General features: G+C 41.9%; 1 protein-coding gene across 1 annotated transcript in view; it reads left to right on the forward strand.

Moving 5' to 3' along the window:
* The first annotated feature begins 140 nt into the window (after positions 1–140).
* wnt2 (wingless-type MMTV integration site family member 2) overlaps positions 141–11,394 on the forward strand; it is a 13,440-nt gene continuing 2,186 nt past the window's right edge. Inside the window, exons 1-4 of the mRNA XM_063876809.1 lie at positions 141–430; positions 1,487–1,707; positions 5,748–6,025; positions 6,880–7,144. Of these exons, the coding sequence (XP_063732879.1) occupies positions 348–430; positions 1,487–1,707; positions 5,748–6,025; positions 6,880–7,144 (847 nt within the window). The 5' untranslated portion in view covers positions 141–347. The remainder of the gene's footprint in view (positions 431–1,486; positions 1,708–5,747; positions 6,026–6,879; positions 7,145–11,394) is intronic.

An 11,394-nucleotide genomic window follows, 5' to 3' on the forward strand; every position in this document is an offset into this window, starting at 1 on the left:
TGTCAAACCCGCCTGAACAGATACTCTCAGACATCTCGTTTCTTCACCTCATTCCTGAGACTCTGCCCACCCCCTGTGCAAAGCAATTTAAACCTGATAGCACATCACCATCATCATCATCATCAGCTCCCTCAGAAAATATTCGCTGGACTATTAAGACTCTCGCTCTGAACTTCTCCCCCCTCAGAAGCGCTGTGCCACCGGGAGCCAGAGGAGGCCATGGCGCAACTTTTTACTCACAAACCTCCACCCAACAACTCTCCTGTGATGACATATTTTTAATCCGAGTTTGAAATTTTCTTTTATCCGTGGAAATGCTCCGTCCAGATCCCTAAAGTGTGGTGACTATGAACTTATTGCCAAGTGGAATATGTTTTTATTTATCTGTAGCAATCTGCTGGCTGACGGCCGAGGTCGATGCGTCCTGGTGGTGAGTAGCCTCTGCATTTCTTCTTCTGCTTCTTTATTTAAATGTGATTGCATTAGCCCGTGCGCTGAGTGCATGCCTCTCTCATTAACACGTTTTTACGCAACGCGCAAAATAGCCTCCAAAAGGATTGGACATTATACAATGAATCTGTCGGCAGTCAAAGAATACTGTTTGATTATTTTTAATATCCATATTCATGTCTTTATTGCCTCTTAAACAGTTTCACAAAGACTTTTTCTCTTTTGTTAATTAGAAATTAGGAGGAGATCTGGTTACAAATTCTCTCCAGGGCTTCCAAGACGGTATTTTTTTAAATACTTAACTATTCGGACAGATTTCCTTCCAGGATGAAGTCATTTGATATGATTTAATTCCTCTTTATTTGCTGTCTTTCGCCTGTTCTCAAAGGATCTCTTTCCAAAGTCCAAGCTTCTCACAGCCTGTGATCCTGAGAGTCTCACAGATCATTTATTTGAATTCACTTCTCTTCTCTTGCTCACTTCATTGAGGGTAATCCCTCGACTTTCCTCACCTTGTTCTGCAGGTACATGAGAGTGTGGACTTGTTAGGAGAGATTTCGGCACACCTTTCCCGTGAAGACTCATTTTCACGTTGACATTTCATTATCTTGTTCTCATATTCCTGCAGAAGTGTTACTCCCTACAGAGCACGTGTACTGCAGCTACCTGGATGTGCAGTCATATACACAGCTGTTTTGCTGAAAACCTGGGTCTGACATGGCCTTTCTTTTTTGGTTCTTGTCTTTTTTATTAGTATTTAGTTGTGAAAAGTGAGGTACTTAGATTGCACACATGCATGCCAGGTTAACGTAGGAACATAGCAGCACATTTCTGCCCTCAGTGTTATGTGAAAAAGATGAGCTGTCATTTCCTTTTAAATGTGTGTGTGCAATGCCTTCTTCACATGCATAACTGGAGCAAAGCTGGTTCGTTTTCACACCTCCCATCCGACACCTTTCCCTCCCTTGATGAATGGTTTCCCCCAGATGTTCACAGGTGTGTGTGTGCGTGTGTGTGTTTGTCCTCCTCTCCGCAGGTACATGGGCACCCTGGGCTCCCAGGTGATGTGCGACAACATCCCCGGGCTGGTGAACAAGCAGCGGCAGCTGTGCCGGCAGAACCCCCGAGTGATGCAGGCCATCGGCGCCGGGATGAAGGACTGGATCTCCGAGTGCCAGCACCAGTTCCGCAACCACCGCTGGAACTGCAACACCACGGCCAGAGAGCACAGCCTGTTCGGACGCCTGCTGCTGCACAGTGAGTGAATCATTCTTTATTATTATTACAGCTTCTCCGCAGACTTCCCTCCAACACATCCATGCAGATAGTTTTGGGAAGTTTTGGGGCGAAATACCTACTTTCTATAAAATGATACCTTATTTTCGAGTAAAAAAAGTCAAACTAAATAAACGACAGATGAATTAAACAAAGCACGGAACCTTCCAAGTTGATTTGGTGTCAATCACATGAAATAAACACATTCCTCTGTTAAAACATTTAGCAGCGGGTCAGATTCAACCCGTGGACAACAGGAAGGTTAAAGGAAGGTTTAGAGCCACAGGGAACAACTGCAAACTAATATGTTTAGGGTTTTGAAAGGTTAATAAATATGTCAACACATAAATTAGGGCTTATTTTCGCTGGATGACACAAGTGTGTTAGTTAATATGATCAAGGTTTTCCCTGTCCTGTAGTGTGCTCTATAGGTTTTAGTGCATGTAAATGGTCTACAAATGCTAAATGTTACCTCTAAAGGGACTTTCTCTCCACCCCCCCCCCCCCCCCCCCTGCCTGAAACACCTCCATTTGACTCCTTTGTTTACTACAGGAACATAGTGACATCACTATATACCACTATCGGCTAGATCGTGATAGGCTAAGGGGCGGGACATCTGTAAGCTGTCATGAGCTGATTTATCTCCTTCATGTTAGCCCATATTGCTCCCCCCTGTCGTGTGTGCATGAAGTATCCTCTCCATGATGCCTTCAGGCGCCCTTGTTTTTCCCGGTCATTGTGTGCTGCAGGACGACGCCTGTAGCCCTGCTCCGTTCACAGCGGCTAACATGTTGCTTTACCTGAACGCTGACAAATCCCAACTACCTGTGGGTTTTCAAAGTGTTGATTAACTGCGACACCGAGACTCTCTGGGAAGCTGATCGCTCCTCACCGATTTTTTTTTTTTTACAGAGGTTAGATCGCATTCCACACATCGTCTCACTTTACAATTTGACATTCATCACAGCTGACAGTCTGCTCTCCTGCAGGGCGCTATGATGCTCCTCTGATCTGAGTGGTAGTCAGATTAGGACTTCTAGAGTGTAGATATAGAGATGAAAAGAAAAGTCTATGTGCAAAAAAGTAATGTATCCTATAAAACAGTGGATGAATATCTCGAAGACACTTGCAGGTTCCAGGTCTTTGGAAGTGTTTTGGTTATTTCTATTTAATATCTTTGGAGTTTGGTTGTATAAAAGCAATCTGAAGATTTGAGTTTTGACTTTGGGAAACTTTTATGGTAACTTTTGACTATTTTCTGACATCCTAAAGATAACATTTGGGGAACAATCCGTCCAATCATGTTTTTTTTGCTTTAATGTCAATAATTAGTTGCAGCTTTATTCAATTGAATGTTTCAGTATCAGTGGTTTCTTGACTAATACAAGAAAGCTGACATTTGTATTTGTTTTACTCTCTTTTTACCCTCTGTCTGAAACCAGAGCCCAGTCTGCTCTGATTGGTTAGCTGGCCGGCTCTGTTGTGATTGGTCAACCGCTTAGAGATGTCCCGTCCCCTTAGCCTATCACGTACAATGTGATGGAGCGCTAGCCAAGAGAAACGCGAGTGTTACAAAATGATGTCACTATGATCCGGAAGTAAACGAAGGAGTCCAATGGAGGGATTTCAGGCAGGGGGAGGGAGTGTGTGGGAGAGAAACACAGGGATTTTAGCCTTTGTAGACCATTTACATGCACTAAAATCACACTACAGTAAAGGGAAAACCCCAAAAAGCCCTCTTTAAAAAACGTCTGCCACTGATAGATCATTCCAGAATTTGTAGGAATTTTGACTTCTTTCAAATAAAAAAGTAATCCCACTGCTTTCAAGATCCACGCCGGACCCTGAGTCCTTTTCATCTAACTTTTCATATTTTAAAAATATTTCTGTTCTTTTATTTGATATTTTTGCACATTTTTACTTTGTATGTTCACAGAATAATTTTCATAGAATCTTTTTTCCTGTGACATTTTTACTCTTATTTCATGTGTTCTATAATAATGAACTACTTAAATCATTTCATACTTTTTTATTTTTTATCGCACAAGTTTTTACATTTATAGAAATATTTGTATTTTTCTAAACGTGGATTTTTCGTTAACAGATTTAGAGATGATTCCAGAATTTGTAGGAATTTTGACTTAATTAATCCCAATACTTTCAGGATCCACGTCGGGCCCCGAGTCCTTTTCATCCTCAGACGATTTATGGAACTTCTCAGAGTCCCAGTCAGTTGTTTGGGGTTCATTGTAAAATGAGCGTGTCCCCGCTCTCCTCTCAGGCAGGGGTTATAAATGATTATGGAGCGCTGAGCAGTGACAGACGTGAGCTCTGCACAGAAGCTGTCATATTAAAGGCGTCTCCGTGCAGCTGGAGCCCGTGTCTCCTGCAGGACGCGTCCTAACAAGTCCTAATCTTTTTTTTATTGCTGGTGGAGGATCATCGGGACCCCGGGGCCCACCCGATGTTCCTCTCCCATGCCCCGGGGTTTAACCCGCCGGGCGGATTCTTCGACTTAGTCCGTTTCATGTCGGGGGCCTCTAATCAGCCGTGTGGTATTCGGACCTCCCTGGCGGGCCCCGGCCCCGTCACACAGCATTATCCCGGGACACCGGGGCCCCGTCAGAAGCCCCTTACTGTCAAAGTCAGCCGGCTAATTTCAAACAATTACACAGGTGCCCCCCCACCCCACACCCCCACACCCCCCTCGTGTTCTCTCAGCGTTTTCCTCATTAACTTTGTTAGGCACGCTCAACTAAGGTAGGGGTGTGTGTGTGTGTGTGTGTGTGTGTGTGTGTGTGTGTGTGTGTGTGTGTGTGTGTGTGTGTGTGTGTGTGTGTGTGTGTGTGTGTGTGTGTGTGTGTGTGTGTGTGTGTGAGAGAGAGATACTAGTACTGATACTAATACCTGAAACTGAAACCTTATTTTTAATGCTAAGATCGCAAATTCAGGTAAAAACGTCAGAGCTGAAGTTTGTTATAAGATAATTAAAGTTAAGATTTAAATCCAAGTTCTCAGTTTTTTGTTTTAGTGTAGTGAGTACACCAAAAAAGGCACCAGAAAAGAGCAATACTCAGATCTAGCTTTTGTATTAATGTTACTAATAAGTTACACAAACATATACAATATTTAGGACTTGTCTTGATCTTAAACCATTTATCAAGCACTTTATTCATTAAAGCGTTCTCAAGTGTGTAATGTAGTCAGAGGTTCTTCAATTAAAAACTAACTCAAAATGTAAATGTGGATATAATCCGGAACATAATACATATTGTGCTTTCCATGATAATAGCAATCTATCAAAGTCCATGGTCATAATCAAGGTCTTAATAACCCTCTAAGAATAATGTTAATGGAGCTAAGTGACAGGTTATGTTTATTTGTGACTTCCTTTAAATGAAGGGGGGATTCTTCCTCTGATAAACATGCAGTCAGCTTTTTCCTGCAAACTAAATTGTGTCAAACTGAACCCTCGTCTTTGTTGTCTATCAGTCTCTTCAGACGGCTTTTAAAACAGACGTCTCGGCGTGTTGTCTCTCAGGGGTTTGGTTTTACTCTGGCGTGTGATGCTGGCGTGTGATGCTGTGTTCTGTGTGGTTTAAATACAGTTGTTTCCACTCATATTCAAGGAAGAAAATAGGCCTCAACAACAGTCAAAATCAATCAAAACAAAAGGCACGACTCAGATTAAAAGATGACTGTGTTTCTTTGAGTTGGATGATAAATGTTGAAGTAGTAAATGGTTGAGAGCTGGGTCTTTCACACAGGTTATCTATATCCGTCTCTCTTCAAATACTTGCACCGTGGGAATTGTAGTCTTTCATATTCCATGGACTACAGAGCCCAGCGTTGGTCTTAGAATATTTCTCACATATTGTGATGGAAACCGTTTTTAGAACATCGACTGGAAACTCAAATCTAGATGTTTGAACACTGAAGGTTTAATCAAAAGGCTTGGCCAAAGACTGACCTTTTTTTCACACATTTGCTTCCTTGTTGACGGTGTCCCCCACCCCTTCAGGCAGCCGCGAGGTGGCCTTCATGTACGCCATCTCGTCGGCCGGTGTGGTCTACACTCTGGCCCGGTCCTGCAGTCAGGGGGACCTGGACTCATGCTCCTGCGACCCCACCAAGAAGGGCTCGTCCCGGGACTCCAGAGGCTCCTTTGACTGGGGGGGCTGCAGCGACCACGTGGAGCACGCCATGCGCTTCAGCCAGGGCTTCGTGGACGCCAAGGAGAGGAAGCAGAGGGACGCCCGGGCGCTGATGAACCTGCACAACAACCGGGCGGGCCGGAAGGTAGAGCTTTATTACTCATTTCACTTATCTACTTTAACTTCCTATGTTCATTTAACATATCTTGGCGTTGATTGAAATACTTTTATTCTATGTATTAAATTTGATTACCTTTTTTAATTTATATTAAAGAAACAAATTTAATCTATTTTATTTACTTTAAATTCATATCCGTTTAGAAATATTTGTATTCTTTAATAAATGTGATCTTTTATTGCTCATCACTCTAATTTTTTTATATTTAAAGAAATATTTTTGATCTTTTGATTTTTATACAAATATTTTCATTTAATTTGTATTTATTTATTTTTGGGCATTTCTGCTCTATCTTGACATGTTTAGGAGACATACTAGTATAATGTTTTTTATATCTTAAGTTTATATAAATGTTTTAATTTAGTTTTTTATTTCATATTTTCCTTACTTATTACTTATTACGTTTATAGAAATATAGATCTTTTCTATATGCTGATTCACGTTTACACATTTCCACCCTTTTTTTTTAGAGAAACACTGACAATTTAATATCATTTAGAAATAAAAGACTTTAAATGTAAGTATTGGTATAGACCTTAAACAAACAACAACCTGATATTAAAAATAAAGCGTTTGGAAATGCGTTAATGGTTTAAAATCAGGATCATTTTTGATTATTTGCGTTAAGCTGTCGGTACACAGTTCTGCTGTTGTTCCTCTTACAATAATGCATCTCAGTGTATAAACAAGACATAAAGCAAACATAGTGCATCATAAAAGGAAAAATAAATCTGCAGTATTTCCATTAATTAAATTAACCAAAATATATCAGAGTCAATCTCAACATGACCCAAAGTAACTCACTTCCTGTCTCTCTGCAGGCGGTGCGGCGCTTCATGACTCTGGAGTGTAAGTGCCACGGGGTCAGCGGGTCCTGCAGCGTGCGGACCTGCTGGCTGGCGATGGCCGACTTCAGACGCACCGGGGATCACCTGAGGAAGAGGTACAGCGGCGCCGTGCAGGTGGCCGTCAACCAGTACGGCACCGGCTTCACCGCCGCACACACACGCTTCAAGAGACCCAGCAAGAACGACCTGGTGTACTTCGAGGACTCGCCGGACTACTGCGTGCGGGACCACGAGTCAGGTACACCCCCCCCCCCCCCCCCCACAGGCAGACACAATAACAACAACAAAGCTTTATTTGTGAAGCACGGTTCATACAGCAGCTGCAGCTCAGAGTGCTCCAACAACAAGGATCAGACTGAAGTAATCAGATTACAGTTTAAACTCTGGATGCTTTCATCTTTGATTAAACATCCGGATCAGACCTGCACTTTAGGGTTACCAGCTTTATTTAAACACGTTATCTTCTCTAAAGTCTTCTCAGATGCACGGTGATAGTTTTAAACGAGGTTGAGATTGAAAGCTTCATGATGCATCGACTCATCTCTGATTTAGTGGGGTTAGCATGTGGAATGAAAACATCTCAGTACGTGCAAAGTCAGGTAAGGAAAACTACTTCTGTAAAAATGTCAGACTACAGGTTTCTTTCCTCTGCTTGATGCAAAAGGTTTTCATTTTCTCGTGATGAATCTAAAAGAGGAGTCCATTTTCTTACAGATTAAGTCTGCGGTTTAAGCTCTTAAGATGATTTTAAACACACCGTTATCCTTTCACAAATCGTCTCCTACAGTCGTCGAGCGACGATTAGAGCTTCACGATACATCGTTTCAGCTCTGATGTAACGTGAGCATGCTCAATAACCACCTCACAGAAAATGGCTATTGGCTGCTTCATACAAATGGTTTTCATTTTGCACGATGCGTCTAAAAGAGAGGTCTAGATAGATACATACTTTATTTATCCAGAGTTGGGAAATTGCCCAAATTAAAGATTCACATATAAACCACAGAACAAAAACAATGCAAGGTAAAGTTGTCCCAACGTTCTGCAGCTTTATAGCATTTACAAAAACCTGCTTGGTTAGCAGACGTGTTAGAATAAGTCTGTTTGTTGTGTAAATTCAATTCCCTTTGCTTGAATCTAGCAGTGTTTGGCAGAGCAGTTAATAAAATGAGGTCTAAACTTCATCTAGAAATGTTTTTTTAGATACTTTTGAAATGTTTTTATGTCACCAAGACTAAAAACAGAAAGTCGATGGATGTTTTTTTATCCGGATATTTTTAAATATCTCCCAAAATAAAAACAGATATATTCCATCCATATGCCAAACGTTTCACAACAGAGGTGACTGCAAAACCTACGTCAACACTTATGGTATACCAGAGAAGAAGATCTGGAGCATGTGGACGAGAGGCTGAAACACAGCAGAAAATATCAGATTTCTGAGAGAAGTGTGTGTTTATGCTAGAGAGGCTGTGAACAGGACGGTGAGTTTAGGAAGGGAAATGTTTGTGTATGAGCAGAGAATGAGAGGGGTGTGTGTGTGTGTGTGTGTGTGTGTGTGTGTGTGTGTCTGACAGGCAGCAGATGATCCGTGGCGATCGGGTGTCTGCCGGTTTAAGAGCCATTACACACTCCTGCAGGCTGAAACCTTAGAGCGCCACGGATCACTATAAATCACCTCCACTGGACACACACACACACACACACACACACACACACACACACACACCGGAGGGCATATTTGGGGGGCAGGTTGGATCACACAACACTTTACAATACCATGGTTTACAGTGAGTTGTGTGTGAACGGCAGACGCTTCTACAGAGCCTCCTCTTCCCATTTCCAAAATGTATACTTCCAGTGTTTCACATTTCAGTGAATTCTAGAACATCTCTGATCTGATGGATAAGCGAATAAAGAGCAGACTCCTTATAGGACATGTCGCTCGTTGTGATATCTTTAAAAATACGGACACAGGATGGTTCAAACATTTAGTAAGTAGGGAGTAAAGGCTGCAGGACACGCGATCAGAGAGACCTACATGTAAAGAAAATAAACCTGGTTGCAAGAAGAAACAATATTCACCAACATGTGCAACCAAAATGAGTTTGGTAAGGATTGAGAAGAAGGTCAGCGAGGCGGCCATTATGGGGAGAAGAACACCCGAGAGGCCGATCACAGAGCCCGACCAGCTCGCTGCACATTACACCGCCCGATACTAAGCAAACTAACGTCTCGACTCCCAATACTAACTGAAACGATTTTATTGACTGAAAAATGAACGTATTTCTTCCGCTAAGGAAAAAAAACTCTGTTCCACGCCGCACCAACGGCTGGAACTGCGACAACAACAACAACAACTTTACGGCAGTATTTTAACCGCTTTCTCTTTCTTGATCCTCCTTAGCAACGGTAACTACTGGATTTACAACGTGTCACATGTTCTGAATTGACCAATCAGAATTGAGTATTCAACTAAACCGCGTTATAGGTAAAATGTTGACTGTTGGTTTTAGTCGGGGGGGGGGGGGGGGGGGCAGTTGTTTGTTTGTTTATAAACAGCTCAATAAAAGGGCCTGTTATTCACTCATACTGTAGGCCTGTTGTAACACCAGGCTGTGTGGGAACACCCAGAAATATGTCAATGCTTTATTACTTATGGCCCTAATCCTCTGCCGTAGTTTGTACTTTTGTGAATCTGCGGAACGATGCATTCATGTGCACGTTGTCCCGTTTTCCGTGCACGCTCCACCCTGTTTTTAGTATGGAGGTGACGGTGGAACACTCGGTGAGTGATGGCGCTGAAGCGTTTGCACATACGGGGGTGTATTTCATTCTGAAGGACCGTCGGGAAGCGTTGGATGTCTGAGCGAATCAAAGCTGGGATTTGTCTGTCATGGGACGGTGTCATGTACTCTGGGTTATCAGAAACCGTCATGGTGCCTTCAGGTGCTTTTCAGGAGAGTTTTATGACCTCCACCAGTCTTTAACTTTAACCTGCTGTTCCTGAAGCATGAGAGCGTCGTCCAGTCTCTGAGTCCGGACGCTCAGTCTTGATCTCTGGGAGCGTTCTGCCTCTGTCTGCTCAGGGGTGGTTTTTACATTGTAGTTATTCTGTGAAGCGAAGTATTCGACTATTTATCTCAGCTCATTCTCCTTCTTCCGCCACACACTTTGATATGCTACTTGTTCTGCAGCGTTGGCACCAAATACACCAAAACACACACTTTTTCACTTTTATGTCCAACTATTTTCTAACTCCTCATCTTCTGATTTGGAAAAAAATACTGTTTGTTTTAAATTTCGGGATTTTTTTCTAAATGTCGACTTTTAAAAATGTCAGATTTTTTTTTCTAAAATATCTCCTTTTTTTCTCCAAATTTTGACTTTTGTGAATTTCTGACTATTTCTTCAAAATGATCACTTTTTCCCAAAAAATCTGATTTTTTTGGTCAAATTTCTGACTATTTTTCGAAAGATCGACTTTTAAAAATGTCCCCTAATCAATCAAGCTTTCTAACTTTTTCTTCAAAGCCTGGGAAAACAAAGTAAAATGGAATGTTTAAAGTTGATTCTGAACAGTACTACAGTATAGGTTGTCTTTGTATTTCTGGATATTCTTTGTGTACCTTAAATACTTACTCAGCTAAGGTCAGCATCGGGACGCACACCAACGTTTCAGTCACAGTCAACATTTCTCTGAATTTTGTAGTTTTCTTTTTGATAATGAGCAGACAGGAAGTACGAGGAGGAGGTGTTTTACAATAACGCTGTAAAGATCCTACGATACCTATCTCTGAATGCAGCCACAAAGATATACCGTAGCATTAGGATGCCAGAACAGCCCCTAAAGGCAGGTTTATCTCTGGAGCATAATTCAATTTGTCTCATTTCTTACTCTCGTATAAGGGGCTGGGTGAATATTTTCAATATCAATTAACCTACCAATCATTTCCTCGATATGAACAAAGGAAAAGCAGGACATTCCAGAGTCTAAATCAGCATTTTCGCCATTTTTGAATGAAAAATAACGCTATATTGCTTATCAAATGAGATGGCTATTCTTTTTCGGGTGTGACCTGGTAGTTCTGGAGTGAATGAATCAGGAGCGCAACATTCCCTAGATCCAGTTTTTAAATCCTGATTCTTTGCTGCTTCTCTTTAATGTGATCAAATATGAATAGATAAATATGTATGTTTTAAAGAGGCCCTAATTTAGCTTATGGGGGTTTTCTCTCTCCTGTAGTGTGCTATATAGGTTTCTGTGCAGGTAAATGGTCTGCAAAGGCTAAAATCCTAAAGTTCTGGACCATAATGACATCACTATGTAACACTTGCTCTTCTATTGGCTAGCGCTCCAACACATTGTACGTGATAGGCTAAGGTAGCGCTGACTGCATGTTGAAAACGGCGTCAGTGATCTGGGAAGGCGGTATGCAGGTGTGTGTGACTGATACTGTCTGACTTCAGCAGCAAGTGTTACTGAAG

This window comes from Eleginops maclovinus, chromosome 2 (assembly GCF_036324505.1).
Source record: "Eleginops maclovinus isolate JMC-PN-2008 ecotype Puerto Natales chromosome 2, JC_Emac_rtc_rv5, whole genome shotgun sequence".
Taxonomy (NCBI): domain Eukaryota; kingdom Metazoa; phylum Chordata; class Actinopteri; order Perciformes; family Eleginopidae; genus Eleginops; species Eleginops maclovinus.